General features: G+C 42.0%; 1 protein-coding gene across 1 annotated transcript in view; it reads left to right on the forward strand.

Annotated features, from left to right (window-relative positions):
- Positions 1–11,132: 11,132 nt before the first annotated feature.
- The window catches only part of LOC118936753 (C-type lectin domain family 4 member M-like), a 5,671-nt gene continuing 2,992 nt past the window's right edge, over positions 11,133–13,811 (forward strand). The window contains exons 1-4 of the mRNA XM_036933935.1: positions 11,133–11,438; positions 11,665–11,766; positions 11,861–12,178; positions 12,255–12,397. Of these exons, the coding sequence (XP_036789830.1) occupies positions 11,297–11,438; positions 11,665–11,766; positions 11,861–12,178; positions 12,255–12,397 (705 nt within the window). The 5' untranslated portion in view covers positions 11,133–11,296. The remainder of the gene's footprint in view (positions 11,439–11,664; positions 11,767–11,860; positions 12,179–12,254; positions 12,398–13,811) is intronic.

Consider the following 13,811-nt stretch of genomic DNA (forward strand, 5'->3'; position numbering starts at 1 on the left):
TGGATTGGTTAACATTAGGCGATGGTTAGAGTTAAGGTACGGGTCAGTTGTTGTACTTAAAAAACCGGTAGTCTAGACAACAATGTTCCCTCTAAACAGACCGTGTGCGTGGCAGCGCAATTCCTCCAGAACTGCTGGGCAGAAGAATTGCCCTGCCGGGCAGAGACTCAATAAATTGAAATTCACTTAGTTTGCTCTATTACTTTGCACTATATAGATCAACGTTTGTTCTGTGATCGAATCAATATTATATCAGCCCATTTTCAATGCAACAAAACAAAACAAATCTAATTTTCCAAGTTTGAGTCTGTGATTTTGTTGTAGACAGAGTCAGAGCGCAAAGGAGTAAACTAGTACTCTATTGACAGGTGTTGCCCACGAGCGGTATTTTAAAAACCCTTGAGTGAACGCGCTTTTTAGATCAGTTCAGAGCGCAGAGTCGCGCGTGTGCACATTTGTTGATATTCCTTGCTAGTCGAGTTATTAGCTTAGTTATATATAAGTATCGGTCAGCAATGGATAGTGACTGCTTTCTACGAGAGCACAAAACGTGTAGGCTACATTTTAAGCTGTATTTGAAAAGTCAGTCAAGTAAAAGGCTTATTTCTTAATTAAAGTGGCAGTGTTGTATTTTGAGACAGGCTTGAACATGCAAATAAGCCAATAGGCAGAGTGGTAGCCTTCATTGTCTAATTCTCTTTCTGGTAATAATAATTCATTTTACTTTGTGTGATGTCTGGCATGATGAGAGATGGGGAAATACTTTGTTGTGAAGGAAGTGTTCAGCAGCCATCATGTTGACTAGCAGAGACAGAGGACATAGGGTGGACGTGAACTGTTCTAACATCTACTGTCTATCCACAGGTTAACTGTCATAACATCTACTGTCTATCCACAGGTTAACTGTCCTAACGTTTATTGTCTATCCACAGGTTAACTGTCCTAAAGTTTACTGTCTATCCACAGGTTAACTGTCCTAAAGTTTACTGTCTATCCACAGGTTAACTGTCCTAACGTTTGCTGTCTATCCACAGCTTAGCTGTCCTAACGTTTACTGTCTATCCTCAGGTTAACTGTCCTAACGTTTACTGTCTATCCACAGGTTAACTGTCCTAACGTTTACTGTCTATCCACAGGTTAACTGTCATGACATCTACTGTCTATCCACAGGTTAACTGTCATAACATCTACTGTCTATCCACAGGATAACTGTCATATCATCTACTGTCTATCCACAGGTTAACTGTCATAACATCTACTGTCTATCCACAGGATAACTGTCATATCATCTACTGTCTATCCACAGGTTAACTGTCATAACATCTACTGTATATCCACAGGTTAACTGTCATAACATCTACTGTCTAGGTATAAGTAGATCTTGGCAGACCGTCTGAAAAAAACGTCCTGAAGCTGAACAATACAAAACAACCTCAATTGTTCTCCCGTCTGGTAAATTGAACTATCAGATCATTATAATCTGAGAAGATGTTACAACAACAGTGGTTGTTGTATATATAGTGCAACATTTTCATAGTGCAAAAAGTATGACAAATACTGTAAACATTGTAATCCCTGTGTGATTTCATTTGGTAACACTTTTTTTGTATAGTCCATCTGTAGATGCTCTATCACTGGCCCTCAAAATTAGGACCAAATTAGAGCCGGGTCGAATGACATTTTCACAATGGAATCTGGTCGTGGGAAACCCGGTCCAGTGCAGCCCAGTTTAACAACTGGTGCCAGCTCTATTAGAGTTTGGGCTGGTGACACCGTTACTATGCAACTACCTGCTGATCACTGCTGGATGCTGAGACCAGGTTTAGCTAGCTCGTCTGCGCTTGTTGCTGTTAGCTAGCACATGGACAAGCAACACTGATGTAGTCAGACATGACACGAATTACCACCATAGCTGGATCATTCATTTAATTATCTAACAGGAATTGTTGCTGGCCATGTCATATTAAAAGCTGGCTAGCTACAAACAACATATATTCACCAATATCTTACTGATTCCCTCCACCCTATCAATATTGTGTTTATATTCACCATTATGTTACTGATTCCCTCCACCCCATCAATATTGTGTTTATATTCACCAATATGTTACTGATTCCCTCCACCCCATCAATATTGATGGTTTGGAAAATCTGACCATGACTCCGTTTTGTTGCTCCCAGCCTATAGACAGAAACTAAAACAGGAAACGCCCATGCTCAGGTCTGTTCAATGCTGTTCCGACCAATCCGATTCCACGCTCACGTGGATTGGTCTATGTTCCGGAATACGCTGATTCTGTGAGCGAGTTTATTAGCAAGTGCATTGGTGATGATGTACCCACAGCGACCATTAAAACATTCCCCAACCAGAAACCGTGGATAGGGAGTTTTTCCTAGCCACCGTGCTTCTACACCTGCATTGCTTGCTGTTTGTGGTTTTAGGCTGGGTTTCTGTACAGCACTTTGAGATATCAGCTGATGTAAGAAGGGCTATATAAATACGTTTGATTTGATTTGATTTGATTGATGGCAGCATTCACACAAAACTGAAAGCGTGAACCACTGCTTTTAATCAGGGCAAGTCGACCAGAAATATGACAGAATACAAACAGTGTAGCTATTCCCGCCGCAAGGCAATCAAACAAGCTAAGCATCAGTATAGAGACAAAGCAGAGTCGCAATTCAACGGCTCAGACACTAGAGGTATGTGGCAGGGTCTACAGTCAATCACGGACTACAAAAAGAAAACCAGCCCCGTCGCGGAACAAGATGTCTTGGCACGATGACAAACTAAACAACTTATTTGCTCTCTTTGAGGACAATACAGTGGCATCGACACGGCCCGCTACCAAAATCTGTGGGCTCTCCTTCACAGCAGCCAATGTGAGTAAAACATTTAAATGTGTTAACCCTCACAAGGCTGCCAGCCCAGACGACATCCCTAGCCGCGTCCTCAGAGCATGCGCAGACCAGCTGGCTAGTGTGTTTACGGACATATACAATCAATCCTTATCCCAGTCTGCTGTTCCCACATGCTTCAAGAGGGCCACCATTGTTCCTGTCCCCAAGAAAGCTAAGGTAACAGCTAAATTACTATCGCCCCATAGCACTCACTTCTGAGTGCTATATGGAGCTATGGGGCTGAAACAACTTACCCTTCTCAGTGCTCTCTCACCCAACCTTCTCACTCAGCCGCAGAGAGCTCTCCAAGTTGTATTTTCTCCTCACTCTTGTTATTCTTACAACCCGTTACGAACTGACCTTAGGTTCAATTGAGTCAGTTTGTCTGATATAATTCATTACAGATTAGACATGATGGGACACATGCAATCCTGTCAAGACTTGCATAGTGTGAAAGGTAATACAACTGTAGGATTTTGTATACCATGTAATGTGAAGGAAGCTTTAAGCCGGTACTAACGTGTCATTTCTTTGTACAGCCATTAGATATGACAGTCAAGAACATAAGGTGATTTTAAGGATTTTGAAAATGGTGTAATGTGAAAGAAGTTTTATCATGTTAGTCACAATGTCACTCAGATGTGTATGTGATGATAGTGGTTGGTTCTCTTCGGTTTCATCTCGGCAACTCGGAACCAATTATTGCGTGAGCGCTGGCCTCTGGACAGTTACTAGTGTTGGTTGTGGGGGTAGCCCCCCTCCCCCCTTTCTTTGCAAGTCTCGTGCAATGTATGGCCAAAAAATCCCTCCCCTTCCAAAACTACAAAACTTCCAGGTTCACTGTAGCTAGCCGTGGTCAAGATGTACATGGCAGTGTCATGTCTTTGGCTATGCCGGATTAAGTGATATGACATGCTATTCTATAAAATAATTTCTCCGTAATTAATATTACCTGATTGAGCTAATCATGTAAATGTAATTAACTAGAGAGTCGGGGCACCACAAAATAATATTTATAGAGCTGTTATCTTCCGAATAAACTCTTAAAGACCTAATAATATTTTACATCAATAGCAGTCAATATTAATTGTCACCTTGATTCAGTCTCATCTGAATGTTGTCAATACTTGGTTATCTTCACGAACCCTGGCTAACAAGTTGAATTAGCAATACAAAATTGGGTTTAATTATTTATTTACTAAATACCTAACTAATCACACATAATTTCATATACAAAGAATGAATTATACCTTGATTTCAAATTATCTCATAAAGGAAAACGTCCCTGGCGGGCGGAACAGATTTCACAGGTGGTTACACAAAAGAAAAGGGCTGGGTTTGAGTGAAAGAGTGAGAAGACTGAGGGACAAAGGGAGAAGCTGTGCTATCGTAAATACAGTATCTTATGCATTCCAAATTACCGCCCATTTGGAAAAGGAAAATGCAATAAACATTTACTCTGAGCTGTGCTTCGGTAGGTTGGTGGTAGATGGAAGGCCGTGTTGCCAAACCGAGTCCTTTGTCCTTTGAAGAATGTCTCTGGTGGTCAATTGGATACGTTGTAGTAACGTCGTTGTGTGATAGACGGAATACTCTGTCTGTTCCTTCCTAACCCTCGTTTGCAGCTGCTGTTGCTAACTCAACGGCTAGGAGGTATCACTTCTGTAGTGAATAAGAGTTCAAAGTTCATACCATTCGCAACCAAAGCTCACGCTGATGTTGGCTTCATTCTGTAGTTATCATCTGAACCATTCCGACACGGACCGTCGTCCTCACATCCTCGGAACAGGAGGTTATATTGTCATCAAGGCTTTATATAGGAAGGGAGAGGAGGGCGTGTTTGAAAAGTTTTATAACCCATGTCCCTTCACAGGGGCGGGCCACTGATTGAGCAGAGCCCTAACCTTATGAAAACCCAAATCTCTCATTTGGAAGCTAAAATTACATTTAATCTCTTCGCCAATAATGTTATATTCAAACATTTAAATTGAACAACAATTCCATGTGAATCCGATAACTCTGATGTGTAGACTTTCCACTGTAGAGTTTATGCCATCTTATCATTGATGAGAATGTCTCAGATGACAACCGAACTTACATCATATTCATTAAGTACCACTGGATATGTTCAATTGGTTGGATTACCAGAATATAGTTCATTTCCCCCCACCTTCTGATGTTCCCAGAATCTCTATGTTAACCAAGGGGTTTGCAAATGTAACATCAGTAAGGTAGAGATGATATCATATTCTTTACGTACCACCGCATATGTTCAATTGGTCGGATTACCAGAATATAGTTCATTTCCCCCCACCTTCTGATGTTCCCAGAATCTCTATGTTAACCAAGGGGTTTGCAAATGTAACATCAGTAAGGTAGAGATGATATCATATTCTTTACGTACCACCGCATATGTTCAATTGGTCGGATTACCAGAATATAGTTCATTTCCCTCCACCTTCTGATGTTCCCAGAATCTATATGTTAACCAAGGGGTTTGCAAATGTAACATCAGTAGGGTAGAGAGAGGAAAAAGGGGGGAAGAGGTATTTATGACTGTCATAAACCAACCCCCAGGCCAACGTCATGAAAGCAGCAAACGTCAAGAAATTATTACACATGACCAAGACATTTAATCTCAACCATTTTAATACAGTAGCAGTCAATGCAGGTTTAAACAAGTCTTAACAGGGGTTGCATTTCAGGCCGAATACATTGCAGACGTTGCATTTTATCAACAAATGCTTGTGTGCCACGTCATCGACAGCGTAGTGGGCATCAGATTGCGATATGATGTGGTTAGTTGATATGTTAAAGGCCTATCCAGGCGTGAGATTCGGCATGCGTCTGCAATGTAGCTGACCTGGAACACAGCCAGGATCTTTACACTGTAAAGCTTGGGCTATCACAGTTCCTGAGTTATTTTGAGTGTGTTTCCTTGGGTTGCCGCCGGAGGGCACCCTTGCCTTGTTTTCTAGTTCCCAGGTTACCCTGATTGTTCTCATTAGTTTCACCTGTGTTAAATTACATTTTCTGTTCAGTGGCTGCCTGGCTAGCTTGGTTCTTCAGTTGGCCTGCTGCATTGCTGAGGTCTTATGTTTTGTTAAGTGCACTCAGGTGCTGATGCCTTGTTTCTACCTAGGTTTTAAGTAAATATCTGGATTTACCCTTACCTCTGCTTGCTGTGTTTCTCTGCGACTGGGTTTGAGTTAGTACAAGCCTCATTGTAACAGGGGCAGCTGTTGTGTCAGATCAGGCTACTTCTCATTGTTAGAGGTGGTAATGATCAGTAATATACAGTAGTTATCAACATAATAATGTAGCCTGTATCTGATGCTCTGATGTTCGATTCTCCTCCACTCAAAATCAATTTGCAATTCAGATCACAGTCTACTCCCTTGCTCTTTAGTGTGTAGATGACTTCACACAACAGGTTATTCACTGGTGACTTTGTCTGGATTTTGGTGACTTCAAAAATCTTAAAGCTTCTCTCTCTTCAGGAAAGGCTGAGTAAGAAGTTAGCTCAACACCAAAGCAAGTGTGGACCTCAAAGCAAGACACATTCTGAAAGTTGGTTAAGTCGGATCTTGAAGTGCTTGAGGCGAAGGTGCCGAAACGGATCTCGTGGTTGAGAACAAACTTCTTGTTGGTTCTGTGAAAGGTTTGCTTACATGTCTCTTGTCTTTCTCTAAGTATCTGAACGGCGTCAGTCAGGTAGAAATGCAGTGCATGGTACCTGAATGACGTTGTCACATATGCAGAATCTTGAACTGCTTTGTTGAAGTCCACATAGATCGATTTGGAATTGGGTCTGGGTTTGTTATTCGTATACAAATAGAGCAATGGAATGCTGTGTATTCAAACTGTCTCCATGTGGTATAGCGTGTACACAACATTCTGTAGACTTGACCTTTTGCGCAAATGGCATTATTTAGATAGAGTGCCAGGGCGAATTCCATTTCTTACACAAGCACACACCGACACATTCAGATATACTACATACGCACCCTAGTGGTCATCTGTTTTTTCACCCACACCCGCCCGCAATGGCTAATAACCCATCTGCCTGACTGTATGTGATATGGTGAAAATCTGACCCCCACACTCAATATTTATTTGACATGGGGTGCATGACTTTGTTTAGCTTGATTTAGATACGTTTCTGCTTATAATTTCCAACATTTTGGTAGGCTATTTGTTAGACAACTTTTCAATAATTAGATAAATGTAGCATCTATTTTGTCATTACAAGTATATGTTGCCCTAGAAGAATAAATAAACCCTTGATCAACAGAACAATGTATAAGATCAATAGAATGAATGCTAGGTGACATCGGTGAAGTTGTCATCTTTCACCTTGCAAAGATGTTTAGGGTCTGTGGAGAAAATACAAGAACCCAACAAATAAATTGAAATAACTGCTGTGTAAAATGTCCAAATGAAATCATTTTGACCGGTTGTAAGGAAAAAGACAGCTGTGAAAACGACCAAGGTGTTTCTGATGAGATTTTAGTTTGGCTTTGATGCATATTTTATGTGGTTAAAATATGATCAGGTTTTATGTTGCTTTTACGATGAAGACAGCACCTCTACAGATAGTATCGAACTGAGCATTGCATTCTGTCAAAATGCAGAAATAAATAAATCACATTTCTCCACTCCTATTCCCAAGTCCAAGCTTTGCCTACATGTGGTCTATCATTTTACTGCAAAACGTGTTTAATTCTGCAGGAGTTGATATTGCGGCTATATGTGAGGTTATAAATCTTCTTTGGGCTAGGGGGCAGTATTTTCACATCCAGATAAAAAGCGTGCCCAAAGTAAACTGCCTATTACTCAGGCCCAGAAGTTAGGATATGCATATGCATGGTAATATAGGATAGAAAACACTCTAAAGTTTCTAAAACTGTTAAAATAATGTCTGTGAGTATAACAGAACTGATTTGGCAGGCAAAACCCTGAGCACAATCCATCCAGGGAATTTTTTAGCCAAACACATTTAGACTCACTTCCTGACATCGAATCCAAATACAAATTCCCTGTCTTAGGTCAGTTAGGATCACCACTTTATTTTAAGAATGTGAAAAGTCAGAATAATAGTAGACAGAATTATTTATTTCAGCTTTTGTTTCTTTCATCACATTCCCAGTGGGTCAGAAGTTTACAAACACTCCATTAGTATTTGGTAGCATTCCACAAGCTTCCCACAATAAGTTGGGTGAATTTTGGCCCATTCCTCCTGACAGAGCTGGTGTAACTGAGTCAGGTTTGTAGGCCTCCTTGCTCATACACACTTTTTCAGTTCTGCCCACACCTTTTCTATAGGACTGAGGTCAGGGCTTTTGTGATGGCCACTCCAGTCCCCCTACTTTGTTGTCCTTAAGCCATTTTGCCACAAATTTGGAAGTATGCTTGGAGTTATTGTCCATTTTGAAGACCCATTTCTGACCAAGCTTTAACTTCCTGACTGACGTCTTGAGATGTTGCTTCAATACATCCACATAATTGTTCTACCTCATGATGCCATCTATTTTGTGAAGTGTACCAGTCCCTCCTGCATCAAAGCACCCCCACAACATGATGATGCCACCCCCGGGCTTCACGGTTGGGATGGTGTCTACGGCTTACAAGCCTCCCCCTTTATCCTCCAAACATAATAACGATGGCAATTATGGCCAAACAGTTACATTTTTGTAAACTTCTGACCCACTGGGAATGTGATGAGAAAATAAAAGCTGAAATAAATAATTCTCTCTACTATTATTCTGACTTTTCACATTCTTAAAATATAGTGGGGATCCTAACTGACCTAAGAAAGGGATTTTTACTGTCATGAATTGTGAAACTGAGTTAAAATGTATTTAGCTAAAGTGTATGTTATCTTCCTACTTCAACTGTACTTTCCTTACACACATCCTTTTATTACTTTTACTCTGCTTTACTTTCATCCTTTATTCTGTCATCAAACTCTCTCTACCTCTCCTCCCTCTATCTGTAGTTAGTACTACATCCACCCAGGTCTCTGTCACCAACACTACAGCTGTACCTGTAGTTAGTACTACATCCACCCAGGTCTCTGTCACCAACACTACAGCTGTACCTGTAGTTAGTACTACATCCACCCAGGTCTCTGTCACCAACACTACAGCTGTACCTGTAGTTAGTACTACATCCACCCAGGTCTCTGTCACCAACACTACAGTTGTACCTGTAGTAAGTACTACATCCACCCAGGTCTCTGTCACCAACACTACAACTGTACCTGTAGTTAGTACTACATCCACCCAGGACTCTGTCACCAACACTACAGCTGTACCTGTAGTTAGTACTACATCCACCCAGGTCTCTGTCACCAACACTACAGCTGTACCTGTAGTTAGTACTACATCCACCCAGGTCTCTGTCACCAACACTACAGCTGTACCTGTAGTTAGTACTACGTCCACCCAGGTCTCTGTCACCAACACTACAGCTGTACCTGTAGTTAGTACTACATCCACCCAGGTCTCTGTCACCAACACTACAGCTGTACCTGTAGTTAGTACCACATCCACCCAGGTCTCTGTCACCAACATTACAGCTGTACCTGTAGTTAGTACCACATCCACCCAGGTCTCTGTCACCAACACTACAGCTGTATCTGTAGTTAGTACTACATCCACCCAGGTCTCTGTCACCAACACTACAGCTGTACCTGTAGTTAGTACTACATCCACCCAGGTATCTGTCACCAACACTACAGCTGTACCTGTAGTTAGTACTACATCCACCCAGGTATCTGTCACCAACTCTACAGCTGTACCTGTAGTTAGTACTACATCCACCCAGGTATCTGTCACCAACACTACAGCAGTACCTGTAGTTAGTACTACATCCACCCAGGTATCTGTCACCAACTCTACAGCTGTACCTGTAGTTAGTACTACATCCACCCAGGTATCTGTCACCAACACTACAGCTGTACCTGTAGTTAGTACTACATCCACCCAGGTCTCTGTCACCAACACTACAGCTGTACCTGTAGTTAGTACTACATCCACCCAGGTCTCTGTCACCAACACCACAGCTGTACCTGTAGTTAGTACTACATCCACCCAGGTCTCTGTCACCAACACTACAGCTGTACCTGTAGTTAGTACTACATCCACCCAGGTCTCTGTCACCAACACTACAGCTGTACCTGTAGTTAGTACTACATCCACCCAGGTATCTGTCACCAACTCTACAGCTGTACCTGTAGTTAGTACTACATCCACCCAGGTCTCTGTCAACAACACTACAACTGTATCTGTAGTTAGAACTACATCCACCCAGGTCTCTGTCACCAACACTACAGCTGTACCTGTAGTTAGTACTACATCCACCCAGGTCTCTGTCACCAACACTACAGCTGTACCTGTAGTTAGTACTACTTCCACCCAGGTCTCTGTCACCAACACTACAGCTGTACCTGTAGTTAGTACTACTTCCACCCAGGTCTCTGTCACCAACACTACAGCTGTACCTGTAGTTAGTATTACGTCCACCAGAGGGACACCTTTTACTTTGTATCAAGGATCTGCGTGATGCTTTCTCTCCTCCTGTGGAATAGACTAGAGCTATAGAGTTGTGTAATAGTTCCTTGTAGGTAGATGTCATGTGGAACAGTGGAATCAGTGCAATGAGTTTTGTCATTAGTTGTAACCGGTATGTATATGTTATGATATACTAAATTACACTTTGGTAATATGAACTTTTTGTCATAAAACATGTGAAGCGTTTTTCTTTCTTTTTTTCTCTTAAATCTGTCAATCTGAAACTATGGAGATATCATCAGAACTGCGGCTTTTTCATTCTGAGTATCTCTCCACAGTCAGCATAGATAGAACAAAGACCCTAGATGGTACAGATCTAGAATCAGGGTTCCCTCCCCAAATCCTAACTTTAAGCATTTGTGGTGAAATTCAAAACAGACCAAAGATCAGTGTCTTGTGGCTACTTCCCCTTGCACCACCAGTCACAGAGTGCAAGACATAATTGTCTCTCCAGTTGAAGGCTGGGGGTGCTGTAAACTTAGGATATATTCGTAGGGCATATGTGATTTATCCAAAATTGGGACCCTGTGAATTCACACATATAGCATGATATAGAGTCATATCATGTAGTATATTATCACTTCAGTTGAATCATATGTTTAAAACTGATGAACACAACAAACATGTTCAGATTAGGAACTAAGGCTGGTGCAAGTCACGTGGGGACCAGTTTCCCCTTCACTGTTGAAAGTTAAAACAATAGTGTCACTACAGTAAATCACACATACTCAGGACAGTGCAGGGAGAAGACACAGCTGCAGACGTAGATTAGAGCTGAGGTTAGAATTTGAAGTTACTGTATTTGAGCACAAGTGGGTTAAGATGTCAGAGGGAGTCTATGAAAATTCTAATGGATTTAAAGACGATGAGACTGATGCAATGAAGAACACAGACATGGATGGTCAATTATATGCCAACGTAGGAGACTTCAAACCCAGACCAAGAGATGGAGTTGTTGCTTCAGGTAAGATTACACACACACAAACACACACACACACACACACACACACACACACACACACACACACACACACACACACACACACACACACACACACACACACACACACACACACGAAACAGGTGAGATTACTCTGTAGTACTACATCTTTATTTGTCCCAATCCTGGATGATACAGTAAAACACATTACCAAAGATTACTTTACTTACTTTAATAATGTGTGATTCAGTAAATTTTCAGTGGTGGAAGAGACCCTCTGGAGTTGCTGCAGTGTGTCTGGGGCTGCTGTGTGTTCTCCTACTGGCTGGGATCATAGTCCTGTCTGTCTACTGTAAGTTTAGTATGTTGTCACTGAGACTTAAGTAGCCTACTTAATCATCAATGGTATGGTAATTACATTTTTTATTAACTCTTCTTTTTTACAGATGGAGTCATTAGTCATCGCGACTCAACAGAGCGAGACCAGCTACAGGCCAGTTACAACAACATCATTGAAGAGAGAGACCAGCTACAGACCAGTTACAACAACATCATTGAAGAGAGAGACCAGCTACAGACCAGTTACAACAACATCATTGAAGAGAGAGACCAGCTACAGACCAGTTATAGCCTTCTGACTAACAAGAGAGACCAGCTGCAGACCAGTTACAACAACATGACTGAAGAAAAAGACCAGCTACTGACCAGTTACAACAGCATGACTGAAGAGAGAGACCAGCTACAGACCAGGGTTAGGTTATCTGGTGAGTGGAATTCATTCATTTCATTTAGTACATAGAATACTTTTGAATGCCTGTTGTTCTGTTGTGTTTATCTCAGAGGAACCCTGTCTAGCTGAATGGTGGAAGTTTGGCACAAGCTGTTATTATGTCTCCTCCAAGATGAACACACCGGGGGCCGGTCAGAAGGAGTGCAGAACAATGGAAGGAGAGTTGGTTGTTATAAACAGCAGAGAAGAACAGGTAAGAGATAATACATTATTAAAACTACAATGCAACTGTCTCTTTATTATCATCTACTTCTCTGATTAGTATTCAACATGTATAACCAACTGCATCGCAAATGTTCATGTCACTGTCAATTTATAAATTACCATTTCCTGTCAGAAACAAAAGTTTACATGAGATTATATAAACGCAGCATAAAAAGACATCTCACTGTCAACTGCGTTTATTTTCAGCAAACTTAACATGTGTAAATATTTACAGTATATCACAAAAGTGAGTACACCCCTCACACAAAATATTGACACTTTGGGCCCAATTTGGACATTTTCACTTAGGGGTGTACTCACTTTTGTTGCCAGCTTTTTAGACATTAATGGCTGTGTGTTGAGTTATTTTGAGGGGACAGCAAATTTACACTGTTATACAAGCTGCACACTCACTACTTTACATTGTAGCAAAGTGTCATTTCTTCAGTGTTGTCACATGAAAAGATATACTCAAATATTTACAAAAATGTGAGGGGTGTACTCACTTTTGTGATATACTGTGTATGAACATAACAAGATTCAACAACTGAGACATAAACTGAACAAGTTCGACAGGGATGTGACTAGCATAAATTGAATAATGTGTCCCTGAACAAAGGGGCGGGGTCAAAACCATAAGTATCAGTCAGTATCTGGTGTGGCCCCCAGCTGCATTAAGTACTGCAGTGCATCTCCTCCTCATGGACTGCACCAGATTTGCCAGTTCTTGCTGTGAGATGTCACCCCACTCCTCCACCAAGGCACCTGTAAGTTCCCGGACATTTCTGGGGGGAATGGCCCTAGCCCTCACCCTCCGATCCAACAGGTCCCAGATGTGCTCAATGGGATTGAGATCCGGGCTCTTTGCTGGCCATGGCAGAACACTGACATTCCTGTCTTGCAGGAAATCACACACAGGATGAGCAGTATGGCTGGTGGCATTGTCATGCTGGAGGGTCATGTCAGGATGAGCCTGCAGGAAGGGTACCACATGAGGGAGGAGGATGTCTTGCCTATAACACACAGCGTTGAGATTGCTTGCAATGACAACAAGCTCAGTCTGATGATGCTGTGACACACCACCCCAGACCATGACGGACCCTCCACCTCCAAATCGATCCCGCTCCAGAGTACAGGCCTCGGTGTAACGCTCATTGCTTCAACGATAAACGCAAATCTGACCATCACCCCTGGTGAGACAAAACTGCGACTCGTCAGTGAAGAGCAACTTATGCCAGTCTTGTCTGGTCCAGTGACGGTGGGTTTGTGCCCAATGGCTACGTTGTTGCCGGTGATGTCTGGTGAGGACCTGCCTTACAACAGACCTACAAGCACTCAGTCCAGCCTCTCTCAGCCTATTGCGGACAATCTGAGCACTGATGGAGGGATTGTGCGTCCCTGGT

This window comes from Oncorhynchus mykiss, chromosome 10 (genome assembly GCF_013265735.2).
Source record: "Oncorhynchus mykiss isolate Arlee chromosome 10, USDA_OmykA_1.1, whole genome shotgun sequence".
NCBI classification, from domain to species: Eukaryota; Metazoa; Chordata; class Actinopteri; order Salmoniformes; family Salmonidae; genus Oncorhynchus; species Oncorhynchus mykiss.